At 34.9% G+C, this 19,856-nt stretch overlaps 2 protein-coding genes across 2 annotated transcripts; one reads left to right on the top strand and one right to left on the bottom strand.

Moving 5' to 3' along the window:
- Positions 1–513: 513 nt before the first annotated feature.
- On the top strand, positions 514–4,101 carry LOC129875152 (protein C2-DOMAIN ABA-RELATED 1-like). The gene is made up of 3 exons (XM_055950590.1): positions 514–877; positions 2,310–2,405; positions 3,648–4,101. Exons 1-3 carry the CDS (start codon positions 767–769, stop codon positions 3,939–3,941), a joined length of 501 nt encoding a protein of 166 aa, XP_055806565.1. The 5' UTR covers positions 514–766; the 3' UTR covers positions 3,942–4,101.
- A 14,749-nt stretch (positions 4,102–18,850) lies between these two features.
- LOC129873458 (probable calcium-binding protein CML23) lies at positions 18,851–19,552 on the bottom strand. The gene has a single exon (XM_055948558.1). It carries the CDS (start codon positions 19,461–19,463, stop codon positions 19,026–19,028), a length of 438 nt encoding a protein of 145 aa, XP_055804533.1. The 5' UTR covers positions 19,464–19,552; the 3' UTR covers positions 18,851–19,025.
- Between the last annotated feature and the right edge of the window lie 304 nt (positions 19,553–19,856).

Here is a 19,856-nt window from a genome sequence, read left to right as displayed (position 1 = left end):
TAACTAGAAATTATTTTTCTTTTACATGGACATCCAAGGGGGAGTGTGGTAAAACAATAAAAGTATGGATGTCGCTTTCGTCCCTTTTTCTCTACCCACTATTTCCTTCCAAAACCTTTTCCCTCTTTTCTCCTTATTTTTCTCTTTTGTCAATGATGGTGTGCTTATAGTTGCTTTGCCATGCTATAAATAGCCAATGTTTGATGCAAAAATATATACATAAAAACCATAATTCTCTCAATTGTCTCTCTTTCTCTTACTATCTCTCTTATTGATATGCTAAGTTAATTTCTTTTATAACATTGTTTTTATAGTTTAAGAAGTTATAAAACTTAAAAATCAAAATGTTTTTTTACTCTTATGTAATTTTAAAATATTTACTTTTTTTTAATGAGATTATTTATAATTAGACAAATATCTGTTATTAATTTCAAATTACGAGTTTTAAAATTTTCTTTTAATTTTTATTTGATATTCAATATCCATATTAAAATTCGATCAAATTTAAATTTGTGCCAAAAGCTCTCACAGAATAAAATACCCCGATAACTTCGTACTCACTGTACTAAAATTTGTTCCATGGGACGGGGGAAGGGAGTAACATTCTGGATGTTTCTTGACATCTTAGCCATTCCTTTCTCGTGCGCACACTCAATTTTCTAACTTGCAATTCCGTAAACCCCTCTCCTGCCTATACCCTTCAAGGCTTTAACTATAAAGGTAGCCACTTCTGCAAAACCAATCAGTACAAGTATTAAAGCCTTGAATGGAGAATCAGTTGGGTCTTTTGAGAATTCGTATCATCAGAGGCATCAATTTGGCCATTAGAGACTTAAGAAGCAGTGATCCCTATGTTGTTGTTAGCATGGGCAAAGAGGTAATTTCACCCTTCTCTTCTTCACTCATTCAGTTTCACCTCCATTCTCTTTTTTCCTTTTTCCCTCTCTTAAATTTGTCTCTGTCCTCAAAATTCCCTTATTTGGCCGTATTCAAAATTGCGTACTGCAGACGCTACCTTTTCCACAAAGCTCAGAATTTCTGTGTGTAATTTTTAATTATCAAATCAAAATTCTGTAATTTTCAGGATTTCCTATCTTTAGAGCAAGACGAGAAAAACAAAGCTTGTTTATCGTATCTCTCTTTTTCTTGTTTGTGTGATGGTTGACCATGTTCAGTTTATACAAATATTTAACACACATATGAGGATGAATCCAGAATACTCGTTAATAAGTTTTAAAATATGAAAAGTAAATACATCGAGAAGCTTAATCTACTATATGCATAAAAGATAATTTTAATTATATATATATATATATATATATATATATATATATATATAAATAATGTAATTTTTCATCGAAGGAGTTGCGTTACCTAGCTTCGTCCCGGGCGATAAATATATTAAGGTAGAAAAAATATATATTTGCTGAATTAGGGGCAGCTCAACAAATTTTATGGCCTATGGCAAAATCAGAGCCTTTAAGTTTTTATAAAATTTCTAAACAATAGATTTTCAGACAAAGAATAAGGAATTTCAAAAAAAGAAAAGAGACTTGGAAGAAGAGCACAAAGAATAAGGTGATGGATTAGCGATGTTGAGGATCGAAACTCAAATTGAAATTTTGATTTGACTATCATCACAAATAAGAAAAAGAAAAAAGCGTACACAACTTAATAGCTGAAGTTTTGAGTATGGATAGTAATCAAATTTCTGATCAGTTTAAATGATAATTGTAGTTCATTCTATTAAGTAACACTCATTAGTAAATAGTTAAATAAATTATAAAAAATTAATATAATATGTTTAATTAAACGTAAAGGAGACTGATGCATGAATGCTTTTGTGTTCATGCAATTTCAGATAAGATTGAAAAAAAAATTCATTATATTATCAATATATATAGCTTAATTCCTATAGAAAAAAATAAAATTGAAGGGTGACAAAAATATACTAACTAATGCGAGAAATAAATTATTATAATTTATGATCTTATTGATACAAAATAACTTCAAATAAATAATAAAAATTATATTGTAACAATTTTATTTATATACATTATTGATACATAATAAATTTAATAATAATAATAATAGTAAAATTTAAAATAAATTGGGCCTCCAAATTTTTGGGGGCCTAAGGCACTGGCCTCATTAGCCAAGCCATAGAGCCGCCCATGGCTTGAATTTCAACAGTGTTTTTCAGTATCTTGACTAAATAGACCGACCTCCAAATGGTGCTTACTGCTTAGAGCAATGTTTTTTTACTAAAATTGTTTTGTTAATTTTGTGTTTAATATTATTTGAAGCAGAAATTGAAGACCCGAGTGGTGAAGAGGAATGTAAATCCGGAATGGAATGAAGACTTAACGCTATGTATTGCTGAACCTATTCTCCCAATCAAGCTGGTAATTTAATTTCCTTCAAGTTGTTTGATTATGAAATTAATTAAAATATACTTTGCTTTACCAAGAGGTAATTAAAAGAACAAGACACGTTTAAAAGACAGTCTTTTATAGAAAATATCATGCCTAATACTGTATCAATTTAGTCTTTGAAGGTAAATTATGCCTTTCGATTTCAACTTGCTTCTGGAATCTTGTGTGATAACAATGTACCACCAAAACATAAAGTTAGTTTTATAGAGTGATGTTTAGAACAACGTTATTGTACGTGGCACATTGTTGGCTCGTTAAAAATTCTCATGTTTATAAGATGCATGTTGTGGAAATGGGGATGCTGAGATGGATGTGTGGGCATACTGGGAGCGATAAGGTTAAGGATGAGGTTATCCTGGATAAGGTAGGATTGGTCTCCGTGGTGGACAAAATGAGGGAAGCAAGATTGAGTGGTTTGGACATGTGAAGCTGAGTGTGCGGAAGCTTTAGTGAGGAGATGCGAGAGATTTGATGTAGTAGGCATGAGGAGAGTAGAGGTAGAGGTAGGTCGAAAAAACATTAGGGAGAGGTGATTAGGCAAGACATGGGTCATCTTCATATTATCGAGCATATGACTTCAGATAGGAGCGTGTGGAGGTCGCATATTAGGGTAGAAAGTTGTTAGTAGTGAAGTGTTCCCTTGCTTTTGAGGGTTCAATCTTGTTGGTGTTTGTCATTGTACAAGCCGTATTCTTGTAGTTCTAGTTTTTGATAGCTATCATTAGCTGCTAATTATGTTTCAGCTATTGTACTATTTTGTTGTTGTTCATATTCTTTTCTTGCAGACTTGCACTCTTTTCTACTTAGTTGTTATGTTCTCTTCACTGTTTTCTTTTTTTTTACGCTTGAAATTGCTGCACTTGCGCCGAGGGTCTTTCAAAAATAATTTCTTTACCTCCATGAGGTAGTGGTAAAACCAGCGTATACTCTACTTTTCAAACCCCACTTATGAAATTTCACTGCTGAATATGTTATTATTATTGTAATTTCAACTGGCTTCTTCTAGCGTGGGGAAATAACTCAATTTGACCCAATCAAAGTAATCTTGACCCATCCATCTATTAACTCATTTTGCCCATTTAAATTCAATCCCAAATTTGACACCACTATTTAAAGATGACCTCTAAAATTTAATACAGTAGCTTATATGGACTTGTTTTCAGTTGATAAAACAAGACTGATACTTTTGTCTTTCTATTGCTTCATCTGCAGCAAGTTTATGACAAGGATACATTTTCTCGTGATGATAATATGGGCGACGCAGAAATTGACATTGTACCATTTATAGATGCAGTAAGGACGACGCTCTTTAAGAACATCCCCAATGGAATTATAATTTCCAGAATAATGCCTAGCCGGCAGAATTGCTATTCTGAAAAAAGCTGTATTATATATGAAAATGGCAAGGTTGTCCAGAATATGTTTCTTAGGTTGAGGAATGTTGAGTGTGGTGAAATAGAGCTCCAGTTGCAATGGACAGACATTCATAGTTCTAAGAATCTGTAGGTATTTCCATTTCAGCTGTTGTGGCCATTATGTAGATTAATGCTTGCTCTGTTCGTTTTGAATTTTTAATGGCCGGCCTGTAAGAAAAGCTAGATTTTGTATTTATCTATATGAATATTGACGTTCAATTAAATAAACTCGTACTTTTTTTAGCTTCTCACTCAGGGTTTGAGGAGAGTCGCGTTATGTGCCTATTGAATAGAGAACTGCCCCCTTATTAAGACTTGTTTCATTCTTAGCCATCAAATTTAAAATCTCTAATTAAAGGTGGATCTGACTACAGCCTTCGGTAATTCCAAAATGTATGCCTAGCTTCACTCTGAGCAAAAAGTTAGTCTCAAATATGGCTAAGTTGCTCCCAATAGTTTTTTTTTTTGGTTCTCATTCGATGTCTGGTACCGATATTGGTGTTCAACTAAATTTGAATTCGCGCCGGAAAATTTCACATTGGGGTAAAATGCTCCGTAACAAAGACGACTCCATATCTAATAGAACTCGAACTCGAAACCTCTTGATTAAAAATGAAGAAGTACTTATCACTCCAGTAGAACTTTTGTTGGTTGCTCCCAATAGTTATTTCAGCAAATGATGAATATATTAAAATTGTTGGTTGCTCCTAATAGTTATTTCAGCAAATGATGAATATATTAAGATTATTGTTCTGTTTCCATTCTGTCAAAGAGTAGACGTGGAGGATTTGATTATGTGTCAAAAAGCAATACAAGCGACGAGGGCCTAATTATTCCACTTGCAAGAAATTGCATCACAATCTTAAATGACAATAAATACAAAAGCTGGTGACAGACTAAAAATCAAAACCTCTTAGTAGGATGTTTGGTAGTGCCTTTATTACTAATTTGTGCCTTTAGTAACTGAATCCATGGAAATTTAACTTCCCTTGGAAGAGAATACAGAGAAAGCTTAATGTAGAGATGAGAGGGAGAGGATTTTTATTCAATGGAAGTCTGATTACAATGAATGAGATTCATCTCTTTTATAGACTACACATATTGCACTATATGCACTTCTAACTAATTAAATGACAGCTGGCATTAGTTAGTTACATAACAACTTTGTAACCAACTACATTTCATACACACTGCTACTAACACTCAACTTGCATCCATAGGCACACTTAGTTATTTCTTAATACTCCCCCTCGAGCTTTAGCCTGTGTATACATTGAAGACTCTAAACTTGGCTAATAACATATGATGAGAAGCCATTGTTTGGTATTCACATAAGTAGGTATTATCAATCTATTTTTAATTCTCCCCCTCACAAAATGACAGTCAATTTCTATGTGCTTATTCCTCTCATGAAAGATGAGATTATTAGAAATTTGAATTGCTGCCTTACTGTCACAATGCAACTTCATAGGTGTTTTGACCATCACATTCAACTCCTTTAATACTCTTAATACCCAAATAACTTCAGCAACAACACCAATCATACTCATGTACTCAGCCTCTGCAGAGTTTCTGCTCACTATATGCTACTTCTTAGATTTCCAAGATATAAGGGAGTCTCCCAATTTAACCAAATATCCAATTACAGACCTTCTGGTATTAGGACATGTTGTCCAGTCTGAGTCACAGAATACTTCAAGTTCTAGACTCATTTTGCTGCTTAACAACATACCTTGACCAGGAGAATTTTTAATGTATCTAACTAGCCTTAAGGCTGCTTTCTATTGTGACAATTTGGATTGATGCATGAACTGTGAAAGTACTTGAACAACAAAGCTTATATCAAGTCTAGTTATGGTTAGATACAATAATCTTTCAATCAACCCTTGGTAGCTTGTAACATCTTTGAACACAGGATCATTAGTAACTCTAATTAGCTCATCATATTCTACTATGGTGAGCTTAGTATTTGCTTCTAAAGGTGTACTCACTAGCTTTGCACCTCAAACCAGTGTCTGAAATTAACTAAAGAACATATTTCCTCTGGTTGAGTAGTATACCAGTTTTGGACCTTAAGATCTTAATGCCTAGGAAATATTTAAGGTCACCAAGATCCTTTATTTTGAACTTACTATGAAGAGAGTTCTTTAACTCTTGTATCAATTTGTCACTATTGCCTGTTAGAAGTAGATCATCAACATAAATAAGAACCACAACTATAGCTTCACCATCCTTCTTTGTGAAAATAGAGTGATCATATGGACTTTGTGAGTAATAGTAGCTAGCAAAACCTCAGTCAGCTTTAGATTCCATTATCTAAAGACTTGTTTTAAGCCATAAAGAGATTTGATCAGCTTACACACCTTGTACTTCCCCTGCCTCTGAAAACCCTGAGGCATGTCCATGTAGACTTTCTCTGTGAGATCACCTTGTAAGAAAGCATTATGGACATCTATTTGATGAAGACGCCAGTTATGGAAAGCTGCAACACTGATAACAGTCCTAACTGTGACCATTTTTGCTATAGGAGAAAAAGTATCATAATAGTCTAGACCCTCTTGCTGACTATAGCCCTTAGCAACTAATCTTGCTTTGTATCTTTCAATTTCACCATTAGATTTAAGCTTGACTTTCTATACCCACTTGGAGCCTATAGGCTTTTTTCCAGGTAGAAGGTCCACTATTGTCCAGGTCTTATTGAGTTCTAGAGCAGTAATTTCATCATATATAGTTGTCACCCATTCTTAACTTTTAGATGCCTCTTGAAAACTAGAAGGTTTAGAAACATGTGATAGAGTTGTTAAAAAAGACTTATAGGAACCCCTCAGATGAGAATAACCAACATGATCCTCTATAGGATATAGACAAGTAGCATGAGCTTTCTTGGTGGAATTAGAGACCATGTAATCCTTATGCCAAATAAGAGGTCTGTTGGACATGCTAGGCCTTGCAGGAGTAGACTTAGATGCTTCAGCAATAGGTATAGGTGCAGGTGTATTTGGAGTAATAGTGTTCTCTACAGCTGTTGTATCTGGAATGACCTGCATCATGTACTTGTAGTGTATCCTCAGTTACCTGTGTGTCACAAGCTTCCACAACTGCTGGAACTATTACTTCCTCAGGAGTATTGTGAAATGCCTCAGTTGGCAGACCAAAAATAGGATCAACATGAATTATAGTAGGACTTGTGTGATTGTCATAATCAACATATTCTTGTGGAACAAGAGTAAAAAAATCATCTGAGGCGGTAGAAGCTGAATCAGTTTTGAAAAGAAATTCATGCTCTATGAACTTGACATCCCTACTAACATGAAAAGAGTGAGAGTCTAGATCAAAAACTCTATATCCCTTCTGAGTTTCAGCATACTCCATAAACACTTCCTTCCTTGCTCTAGGAGCAAATCTATCAGACTTAGGCAATACAGAAGTAAAACATAGACAACCAAACACTCTCAGGTGATCTAGTTGTGGTTTACTACCATAGAGTAACTCATGTGGAGATTTTCCTTGCAAGACTGTTGTAGATAACTTGTTTATGAGATACACTGTTCCTTTTACATAATGACCCCAGTAAATAATGGGAATAGATGTTGAAATCTCAATTCTCTAGTAGTGTTTAAGATGTGCCTATATTTTCTTTTAACTATCCCATTTTGCTGAGGTGTGTATGGATAAGAAGATTGATGAACAATACCAAGAGAAGAAAATAAATCTCTACATTTGGAATTCATGAATTTAGTAACATTAACAGATTTCAACACTTTCACTTTAATCCCAAATTGAGCGTTCACCATTAACAGGTAATCCTTTAATACAGATTGAACCTCAGTTTTAGATTGAAGTAAACATGCCCAAGTATACCTGCTGTAATTATCTACTATAGTAAAAAAAATCTATCATAAGTAGGAGTTTTATAAGGACCTCATACATCTACATGAATAAGCTGCAATATAACACTAGACTTGTGTAAACTAGCAGGAAAACTTGGTGTACTTTGTTTTGTCTAAGGACATATATGATAGCATGGATACTCAGACAAATTGAAATTTAAAGATGGTATATGTTGCATAGCTATGTAGGATGGATGACCAAGCCTCAGATGCCATAGAGTGGTTAGGCTATCATCTTTTATTGCAGCACATGCTACTGCTTTTATTGAGTCCTTCAACAGGTATAAACCTTCAGATTCTCTACCAATCTCAATCACTTCGCCACTATAAAGGGCCTGCAGGACACAGAAATTAGGAAAGAAGCTAACACTACACAATAGATTTTTAGTCAACTTAGCAATTGATAACAAGTTAAACTTGAAATCAGGTACATGTAACACATCCTTGACTGTATAACCTTCCAAAATAATAGAAATTTCTATGCTTGTTATTTGAGCCCTATTTCCTATTGGTAACTAAACAGTGCTCGAACCTTGACCACCTAGGCAACTCAACTCAGCTAACAAGTCCTTACAAGATGTAATATGGTGAGTAGCACCAGAATCAATGATCCAGTCATGTGCACAAGTGCTAGGTGTTAGTGATACATTACCTGCTAAGTTAGTGATACATTACCTGCTAAGTTTGCTCTGCATTCACCAACATTTCTTCATGCATTAACATTTCCTCCTATATTATGCTTGAGGTTCTGCACATGATTATATTCCTCCTTAGTGAGTGTGAGCCTATGTCCTTGTTCTTCATTGTTGGCATAAGATTTGAAACCACCAGGTTGATTATTTGCTCGAGTGATTCTTATAACCACAGTGCTCACATGCAACATCCAACAACTTCTTGCCTTTGAAGCTTTGCTTCCTATTTGCTAACATGGTGAGTGGCTCTTTGTGGATGTCTACAATACCTAGTAGCCTTTGACTCTCCTCTTGAATTACTATAGCATATGTTTGATTCACAGTAGGCACAATATTTTAAAGTAATATATCACTTCTAACATGATTGTAGGATTCGTTTAAGCCCATTAAGAACATCAATAACCTCTGCTGACTAAGATACACAATGGAGCTGATATTAACACATCTAACTCATCCCAAAGATTTCTTATTTGGAGTAATAAGTTGTAACAGAATTAGTACCTTGTCTTAGAGTAGATACATCTGACCAAAGCTGATACACTCTAGTAAGGTTAGATTTATCAAATTTCTCCTTGAAATCATCCCAAACTCGTTTGGCATTCAATGCATAGACGATTGTGTTAACTAATTCTATAGCCACTGTGCTACTGATCCACGAAAGCACCACATCATTACATATTTCCCATTGAGCTGCTAATTCTCCTTTATATGAAATTTTTAAACAGGTTGCGTCAACAAATCCAAGCTTGTTCTTCGTCAATAGTGCAAGTCGTAGCGATCTACTCCATAGCCCATAGTTTTTAGGACCTGTAAGTTTTATCGTGATTAAAGCTGCACCTGGTGTATCTGAAATTTGAAGATGAAGCAGATGATTATGCCCTAAGGTTGCTACTGTTAACTCTGTTTCTACCATGATAGCAAATCAACCGGTGAACTGAACTAATTCTAATCTCGAAAGCTTCGTACGCAGCTAGTGAACTAATCTTCAGTCTCGCCACTCTGATACCATATTAATTTGTGATTTTAGTAACTGAATCCATGGAAGTTAAACTTCCATGGAAGAGAATACAGAGAAAGCTTAGAAAGCTTAATGCAGAGATAAGAGGAAGAGGTTTTTTATTCAATGAAAGTTTGATTACAATGAATGAGATTCATCTTTTCTATAGACTACACATATTGCACCATGTGCATTTCTAACTAACTAAATGACAGCTGACATTAGTTAGTTACATAACAAGTTTGTAACCAACTACACATCATACACACTGCTGCTAACTAACACTCAACTTGCATCCATATGCACACTTAGTTATTTCTTAACATTTATGTTTGAAAATATTGCTATTTGTCAAGTATGTAGTCCGAGGACCACTATTCCTCGTACATTTTTATATACTAGATTAGTGTACATGTTTTGTATGTGAGTCTCATATTTATCAATAAAATTACATACAAAAAAATAAATTTATTAAAAAGTATATTTAAAAGGACTTAAACCTCTTTCTTTAATATTGTTTTAAAAAATTGTTTATTTATTTTATTTACCATAATTTAAATAAAATTATATTAGGTAAAAATATTGATTTTAAAGTCTTAAATGTTGAGATCTTAAATGAAAGATAGATAGATAAAAAAGGGCAGCCCGGTGCACTTAAGCTCCCGCTATGCGCAGGGTCCGGGGAAGGACCCGACCACAAGGGTCTATTGTACGCAGCCTTACCTTGCATTTTTGCCAGAGGCTGTTTCCAAGGCTTGAACCCGTGACCTCCTGGTCACATGGCAGCAACTTTACCAGTTACTCCAAGGCTCCCCTTCAAAAGATAGATAGATAGATACGTCATAATTAGTCAGTAGTGGTTCTATGTCAAAAATACATTAATTAGTTACACTAATTCAATTAATTTGCTCAATTTTAACTCATTGACAATGTGAAATCTCATAACTTTACACCTTAAATCCATGAACATGAAAGTTTCAGAAGATATTTTAATAGACATTTGTTTGATATCGAGGTTCTCATTCTATAGTAACTTAATCAGGATAATTTCAAAACAAAAAAAATCATTGATATATGATAAAATCTTGAAGTCTAAAAGGTTTACAAATTTTTTATTTAAATAAAGAAAATGAAAAAAAAAGAAGAAGTGATAATTTTTTGATTTTTCTGGCTACTTCATTCAACAATAAAATATTTGTTTCGTTCAATATTTCTATAAAAAACATTTTAACTAAAAGGGAAAATATGAGAAATTATTAAAAATTGAAGAATGTATTGTCAATTATGTATAATTCATACATCATGTTTAAAGTTACCAAGCAAGAATTTTTTTTAAAAAGGCAGAAAAAATAATGATGGCAACCATAAATCAAGTCACAAAGAAAATTATAATAAAAGAAACATGATATTCAATATGATTTGATCAATTGACCTATATATAGAAAAAAACTAATATAAAAAAACAAAACTATTTCGAGAATATAATTTCTCCTTAAAAAATTCTTTAAGAACTATATTGTAGATGTCGGTGGCGGAGCAAAAATTTTAACTAAGGAATTTCAAAATCTGAAGAACTTGACACACGAACTAATCCAAGGGGGTTCGACATCTAGTATATATACATAAAAAATTATGTTAACCATATATAAATAGTATAATTTTCTGCCAAAAATGATTCGGATGAACCCTCTAACCACAACGTGGCTCCACTATTGATAGATGTTATTCAATTTGTTCATATAAAAAATAAAATGTCTTCAATTTATAAAAGTTCAAATTTCTTTTGCCCGAAAAACTAATTTGGAAAAAGAACAAAAAATTGAGGACTCCTAAATTAAATTTTATAACAAAAAAAGTTTAGTAGAAAAATAACCTACCATGAAAAATTTATTCCTTCTCAAAAGTAAATAAAAGTCTTCAATTCCTAAATATACCTACGTTGATCCCCTTTTGCTTAAAAAAATGAATATATATAATTGCAAAAAATTATTCATTCTTAACTACTTACGTTGTTTCCTTTTTAATAATAAATAAACTGTATAATTTTGAAAAAAGAAAATATATTAACATTATTTGAGAAAAATAATAGTTATTCATTATCAAAAAAAATTTAAAAAAAGTATTTACTTTCCCTAACTATTCACGTTGATTCCCCCGTGATTATCAAATAAATTGTATAATTTGAGAAAAGAAAAAGAAAATATATATCACAGTGAGTATCTATTTTTTTTAAAATAATTGAAGATGATGAGTATAAATGCTATATAACTACTTCAGCAAAAAAGAAAAACTGTAAATTAGAAGGTCACATCCATTATTCTTATATTCAACTTTGAAAAAAAAAATGAGTAAATTTGCCAAAATAAATTACTGTGCCAACAAAAGTTTTAGAATTTTCCTTACGTCATGTTTTTTTCTTCTTATTTCTTAGAATTTGTGTTTGTTTTTTTCTTTGTGTAATTACTTTAACTAAGCCCGCACCCAAGTACGTAAAGTTTCATATTATATTCATTAGTCCATATTATGCTTCTTGTGATCGTTGATTTAAAATTTGGTGAAATATTAATATGGAAGGAAAACCTATTGAATAATATCACATAAATTCTACACCTAAACTAATTCTAATTCTTAAAATATGGGAGGAAAATTAAATTACATTAGTATAAGGAAATTAAATAATATTTTGAGAAAAATGGTGAAAAGATAGTTTTGTCTAATACATAATCTTTTAATGAAGGGTAAAAAATTCAAACAATATTTCTAAAGATTTTTATGTTTTTAATATAGTACTAGTTTAGTGTATGTGTTTTGCACGTGTGTAAGATGCTAATTATTAAAAATTATATATAAAATATATAAATTATTACATTTGTGATCCATATCATTGAGTACACATAACTTCGAAAAATTCTGAATTATATAGTTTCCCAATTCAAGTAAAGCATATCAAAAAGAGTAAAAAAGGAAATATAAAGCAAATGTTCTAACGCGAAGGTATTAATCTTTACTCAAATAACCTAAATATGGTAATTTAATATATTTGCCTTTTAATACAAGTACTCATACGCAATTATTATTCCTTAGTGGTCAAACATAAATTAATTGACTGGTAAGATATTCTACTTTCATTTAGCACTCGAAATCTTTTTTACATCTCCTGCGAAAAGGAGAAGATTTAAATTGTTGTTGTTGCTTACTTTAAGTGGACGGTTGGTCTCGTTTGATTTATTATATTTGAAAAAAAAAATTGTTGTTATAAAGTTAAAAATAATATTTGAAAATTGAAGTTGTGTTTTGTTATGAATATAATTTAGAATTGTTTTTTTAATTTTTTGTAAGTAATTTAAAATAAAAAAATACATTTTGTTATTTTTCAAATTATTGAAATTCAACGAAGTTCAACTTCAGAAACAAGTAAAGAAAATTAATAGTCCTTGGCTTCTAAATTTATTCTACTCAAATACTAATAGATAAGGCCACAATTCGAGGAACTAGAGGATTTACCTATAATTATTTTTTACATAAATCTTCAATTACGATTCAAGAAATTCGCCCTCCGTAAAAGAAGGGAGACGGCAATTGACATGACTCAATTTGAAAAGTAAAATAGTCTCACTTGAATATCTGCAATATAAACCCAACTGAAACATTCCGTGTGTTTTCGAATTACTGTGGCTTAATTCATCAAAAGTTGTCCTCATATTTCATGTACTGAACACCTCAGACACTTTAAATTAATATCTATTTGATATTTTTTTTTATAATCAATCAAATATATTAAGTGTGTGAGATACACTTGAGGTGATATGACACAATAACGAATTATATTATGACATGTGTCATTTAGGTCCAAATAATTATTAAAAAATCTATTATAATAAGAGCGAAAGATAAAAATATTTTAAAGTGAAAAAATAAAAATTATGTAACCCCTACCTAGAGCTGTCAAAATGGATTTGGCCCATGAGGCCGGCCCAACCTAACCCTTGAAATAAGTGGAGTTGGCTAAATTTTTCAACTCATTTAAGAACGAGACTTTTTAGCACAACCTCATTTGGCCCGCCAACCTCATGGGATCAACCCGCGAGCCTTAGAGGCCGGCCCGTGGGTCATAATTTTCATTAATTTTTCCTTTTATATTAAATAGTAAGTATAGATTTACTACTCAGAAAAGAGAAGCCTAGCCTACCTGGGTGCCAAGCATTCGCGGAGAGATAACACTACTGAAATCATTGGTTCCAGATGTTCCATGGGCAAGAACAAATTGCTTTCCACGGGTTGAAGCCTTACATAAGCTGGAATTCCCTTTCAACTCTCTCAAACCTTCCACTCTGATCGCCTGTGTAACGATAAGAACTCGTTCTTAACTTTAATCATGCGAATATTTACATTCCGTCTTAATCATGCTAGGAAATCGTAAAATCAAAGGCCAATAACGTAGTTTTCAACTCCCATAGAAATATTTTGCTTGCATTGCTAGATTAGCGTAGCATGGACCCTTCCCTTATGTACATAATGTCTCCTTAATGTCTTAGGCATTAGGTTAACAACAATTTTAAACCCAAATCGGACTAGAATGTGGGGTGGAAATTGAAAGATTTTTGTTGGCCCAATTCTTGATTACTCTAGTTATTTGGAGTTTTTGACCTAAATTCCTTTATAAATAGTGATGCTAGGACACTTAGGAGTACTGATCTGTAAAATTTTGGAGGAAATTTGTAAGTTGGGGTGAAGAGGCGTCATAGATCGCACCTGGTGTTCATCCAGGATGAAGCCTACACTGGCAGCCTTCATCCTGTTCTAGCAGGGCCGCTCTGGCGGAATCCTGCTGCTCTGGCGGAATTTTCGCCAGGTAGTGGCCTCGTTTTAGAGACTCTCTCCCCTATGATAACATTTACCTTATTTGGTTCTAACCGAAACTTATGAAACTTGCAGGTACTTCACTATGGCTCACCACGACGATGCCAATCTCCCCTTTGCCCGATTTCCCAATGCCACCACTCAGGAAAGGCACCATGACTTCAGAAACAAAAAATTCCTTTCTGGAGGGGCTTCCATATGCTAGGAGTGGAAAATAAGATACCTACTTTCTATGCTTGACTGGAGAAGTTCGGGTGGGGTCCCTTGATCTAATCCCCTACCTCCGCACATACTGGTTAGGTGAGGAAGTTTTATGTTATCCTTCCTATGGTCCGCTGGGATGACCCTGACCCCATCATTCACATCAGAGGAGTGGACATCCCCCTGAGTCCTGCTTATATTAATGTTGTGCTAAAATGATGAGTATGAGGCCAAGCTAAGGGAGATAAACCTAGAGTGGTTACGGGACACTCTAGTTGTCCCAAAGCGCCAGAGCAGGGTCTACTGGTCCAACACCGAAAGCATCACTAGCACCGACTGGTCTGATGATGCTAAGAGATGACTATACTTGGTGTCCAGGAGGATCCTCCCTTCCAACAACTGTACAGATATGACCTTTCCGAGGGCTCTAATGGTGGCTTGTATTATTCAGGGGATAGGCCTGAATGTGGGAGAACAGATTGTGTCAGAGTGGAAGATGTTCTACCCCAACAACAAGAAGACATTCTTCCTGCCGGGCCTGATCACTGCCATGTGCAAGATGGTCGAGGTCCCACTGCTGGGCTCCGATGAGGTACTCCCCATGGATCCTTCTTTTCACCCCTTGCTTATCAGGAGAGCCTCTTTTCGAATATCGAAGAGGCGGGGAACTGACGAAGTCGAAAGCAGCCGGGCAACAGCAGTAGAGAACGATGACGAGGACAAAGATGTTGCCTCTCCCACTCAGTCACACCCACCAGTTGACCCTCGCTTGGAGAAAGATTTAGCCACGATTTTGTGGCGACTAGGAGGCCACTTTGCCCAGACCCCTGCTCTGGTGCCACCAGCTACTACCATGGAGGTGGAGATGCTTCATCGTCAGCTGTGGTAGGAGAGGAGGAAGAGTATAGAAAGGGACCGCCTCATGATAAGGGTGTGGAAGACCATCTAGAACATCTTCTCTTGTGTCACTCCCTAGAGGGAATTGCCCAGGATGAAGCTCGACGATTTTCGTGAGTTACCTTCCTGAACGAGGTCTGGGTAGGAGAGTACCCCAAGAGGACTTAGATTCAGATGTCAACACTCCCCCTCGCCCTCGTTAGGATTTGTTATTTGATTGGGTTGCCCTTTTTGGGCAAGGAACAAATAATTTATCGCTTTTCTTTACTATTTCTCTTATTTTTGTAAGCACTAGATACTTTTATTTTCTTGCATCACCGTACATACTAATACCATCATTTTTAAGGTTGTTTAATCCTTTTCGGTCACTGTATTGACATTAGAGATAGCCAAAAGTGCTTTGGAGTTCATTGCAAAAGCAGGGAAAAAACAGGAGACTCCTTTCAGAGGTTTCTGTCTCGCGAGATCCCGCCCTAGCGGAATAGTTCCCGCTCTTGAGGGATATTTCTGCTGGTGCGGGATTCGCCGAGATAGTAACCTCAGAGAATTCCCTTGGGCATTTTCCTGCCCTATACTCCCCTTTAGACTCCCAAGATTAAACTTAACCCATTTGACTTCTTTTTCAACGAGAATCTTGACATGGACTGTCCCAGAGTCGAACCCAACACCATACATAGGAGATTATCGCTCCCCTTAAATCCAAGGACATCAAAATAACCAGGCATCATTTAAATCACTTGTGACATCAAATTCTTATTAACTCGAGCCAATGGGTCAATCTATTAAATCAAATAGACACAATTTAGCAACAGCTTGTTTTAGCTTTGTTACAAAACATGCTAAGGATCTTTTGTGATCGCCACTAGACCAGTGTACAACGCTAGATTTTTTTCTCACATGATTTCAAATCAAATTCTAACTGCCCCAAAATCAGAGTTTCTCCACAGTCCCCAGTGGTTAAATTCCCTTACCACTTAGCACAAACGGTAAGTCCATTCACCATTTATAGGGCCGCATTCCCCCACATGGGTAGATCTTTCAACACATTAGGACTCATCCCTTAATAATCTTTGGTTTTACACAGTTCAAAGCACATAATACAGTTATGACTCATCTCTGACTTCTAGTTCATAGAACTTATTAGAAAATACATACCACACCAATTCAACACACAAGTAAGGGTATTCACTATTCTAAACAACACGGTTTCACTACCATGCTAGTCGCAACTTAAAATCAGTGGGTTAGGGACCTACCTTACTATTATTCCATCACCCGAATAGTCCCCGCCTAGCAATCTTAACCATTCAATGATTTTGCCCAACCCTCACTAGTTGGTCTGATTGTCTCACAATAATAAGCATATCCATCTCACAACCACACTCTCCAATCACTTGAATTCTAGATAGCCACTATCCCTACCTCAGTTATTCATGGAAATTACAATGGTAACACTCTCTAGAGACTAGAAACCTCAACTTCTAAGTGTATAAATATAGAATACGATTATATCATATAGATCTCATCCAACCCTAATAGGGCCTATCCTCTTACCCACCAATAAGTGTATTGATGATCATAATTCTCTATATCTAGCACACCTCAACTCAAGAGTTCATTTATAGTTCTTAGTACATGGCTCATCTACCACTAACCTTATTATTACATGAAAATACATATATCATCAGGTCTCCTCATGGGACCATCCACACCTAATTCAGTCATACGTGTGTCAGAATGTGACACTCGATCCAAAAATGTATTAAAACGTGACACCTGATCTAATATGTGTCGGAACGTGATACCCAATCCAAACATACCACATTCACAATTACATTCAGTATTCACAGCATATATATCACCAAGAACAGGTTCATCACAAAATAGTCCAGCAAGTGCTCATTTATCTAAGGACTAACCTGTTACCCTTATCTGTACAAGTTTAGGCATATCATAAGCAACTTAGTTACACATTTAAGACAATTTCGGGAACAATCAATGTCCACACTGCCAAACCTTACAGGTCTAACCTCAAACTCTACTAGTTTTACTTTTCTGTACGAGATTCTATGGCCGATATAAATTAACCAATTGCACACAAAAATATCATAATCAATAACTTCTCAATTCACTACAGCACCTTTCTACCCCGGTCACATTCGAATTTGATCCTATCACAACTAAATCTCTGCCCATAACCCATGACCCACAACTTAGTATATGAATTTTCATTAATTTTTCCTTCTATATTAAATAGTAAGTATAGATTTACTACTCAGAAAAGAAAAGTCTAGCCTACCTGGATGTCAAGCATTCGCGAAGAGGTAACACTGCTGAAATCATTGGTTCCAAATGTTCCACAAGCAAGACCAAATTGCATTCCATGGGTTGAAGTCTTCCACAAGTTAGGATTCCCTTCCCTCTTCTTCTTCATTCAAGAGCAGCTTTTTTTGAGGATTTTGCAGAAACCCTCTCCTTTAACCTCCACTTGGGAGAAGTGGAGAAATAAGAAAATTCGCGACTTAAGTTCTGTCCCACGGCTTCCCGCTCTGGCCGCGCCGCCCCGGCGGGACCATCCCGCTTTAGCGGGGTAGTGAGATCCAGTCAAGCCATTTTTTTGCGAATTTCTTTTCAATCATGATTAACGACGGTTCGGATCGTTACAATAATAGCAGCGATAAATTGGTTGTGGTGGAGGAAATTGTGGTAGAGAGATGAGAAAGAAGAATGGATTTTTTTTTATTTTAAAAAAAGTTTATTAAATGTTCTCACACACCTTTTTCAACTTGAATTACCATCAATGTGCCATCTAAGTAAAAGGTGTTTAAGTGGTTCAAATTCGAAGTGATAGAGGTGTTCAATAGGTACAAATCTTAGTTGAGGTGTCCAAATGAAATATGCGGACAACTTTAAGTGGCCGCGGATGACTTAAGCCAATTACTATTTATGCCACATTTTGATCCCCCAAATACATGTATATTTTGGATACATGACGTTAAAAATAGGTATAATTTATTTCAGATATATTATATTCAAGCAGATTCGCATGTATCTGGGATATATAAACACTCTCCTCACTTTCTTCTTATTCAATATTTATGTCTTTCATATGTATGTATTTCAGAATATATCTAAGAGCCGAGATACATGTATCTAACATAACTCTCTTGCCTCCCTTCTATCTCACTCACATCTCTTCCCAAAAAAACATGTATATCTCTAGACTCTAGGTGCATCTGATTTTAAATTTAATAAAATTATTAATTAGTGAGATAATATATAATTATTTTAAACTATAGAGAAAATTAATAAATATAATAGAAATATTTGTATAATTATGTTTAAAAAAATCAAAAAAACAAAAACAAAATAGCAGCAACAGAAGAACAAGAACTACGCAATGCGCATCACTAAATAATGAAGAGAAAATAGAGTACGCAATTTGGCGTTTTTGAACCAAGGATGATTGATATTCGATTATATTCAACTTGGTCAATCGAATTCCTATTAACACTTTCACCACATATGGCACTATTATAGAAATCAGTCAAACGAAACAAACAGATTTATCAACTAATCTACATACGGGAATCAGTTCAATTAAACGCCTACCATTAATTAATTAGCAGACTCAGAAATCAAGCCCTGGTCATCATCTTCTTAAACTCCTCAAAATTAACACTTCCGTCGCCGTCATCATCAACGGAACTGATCATACGCCGGCAATCCTTAAGCGAACACTTCTCTCCAATACCTTTCATAACAGAGTGCAACTCAGCTGCCGAAATCTTCCCGTTCTTATCCTTATCATACAAATCAAAAGCGTCACGGAGATCCTTACTGTTAGGATCTTCAACGGGACAGTGAAATGCAGCGAACTCTTGCAAATCGATGAAACCATCACCGTCGGTATCAACCTCTAACATCATTCGTTTCGCCTCATCCGACGTCGTTTTAGTGCCGAGAGCATTCAAAACTCCGCCGAGCTCCGACAGAGAGATTTTTCCGTCGCCGTTGGTGTCGAATTTTCGGAATACTTTCTCGACTTCCCTCATCCTCGCCGTAACTTTAGCCATGTTCCGGTAGATTAATTTTTAGTTGTTATAGTTAATTGGCTATATATGTGGAATTTATAGTGGAGGATCACGCGGTTTAATGCGCAAGAGGGGGGATCGGATATAATGGCCCTCCCTGTCACGCGGATTATTCGCGTGAAATGAAATCGACTCCACTTTCAGTTGGTAAGTTGCAATCACAATTGCATGCAGCTAAGAAGTCTAGTGGCAAAATTAACCTTAGGAAAATAATAATTTGTTATTTATTATTTTTTCTGTTTAGGGTAATTTGACTTTTAAGAAATATGTTAAGACTTTACAAAGTTCTATAGAAGAATATACAGACGCAAAATAAGTGGACCTCAACAATCACAATCAAAAAATATTGATCGTGTCATTAAATATTTGTTAATT

The sequence above is a fragment of the Solanum dulcamara genome, chromosome 11 (genome assembly GCF_947179165.1).
Source record: "Solanum dulcamara chromosome 11, daSolDulc1.2, whole genome shotgun sequence".
Lineage (NCBI taxonomy): Eukaryota > Viridiplantae > Streptophyta > Magnoliopsida > Solanales > Solanaceae > Solanum > Solanum dulcamara.
Note: the sequence above shows the minus strand (reverse complement) of the source record. Positions and strands in the feature narration are given on the sequence as shown.

Excerpts from the sequence above, each read along its gene's own strand:
- LOC129875152 (XM_055950590.1), top strand. The coding sequence starts at position 767 with ATGGAGAATCAGTTGGGTCTTTTGAGAATTCGTATCATCAGAGGCATC. Across the intron at positions 878-2,309 it reads TTGTTAGCATGGGCAAAGAG|AAATTGAAGACCCGAGTGGT; the intron begins GTAATTTCACCC and ends TATTTGAAGCAG. Across the intron at positions 2,406-3,647 it reads CTATTCTCCCAATCAAGCTG|CAAGTTTATGACAAGGATAC; the intron begins GTAATTTAATTT and ends CTTCATCTGCAG.
- LOC129873458 (XM_055948558.1), bottom strand. The coding sequence starts at position 19,463 with ATGGCTAAAGTTACGGCGAGGATGAGGGAAGTCGAGAAAGTATTCCGA.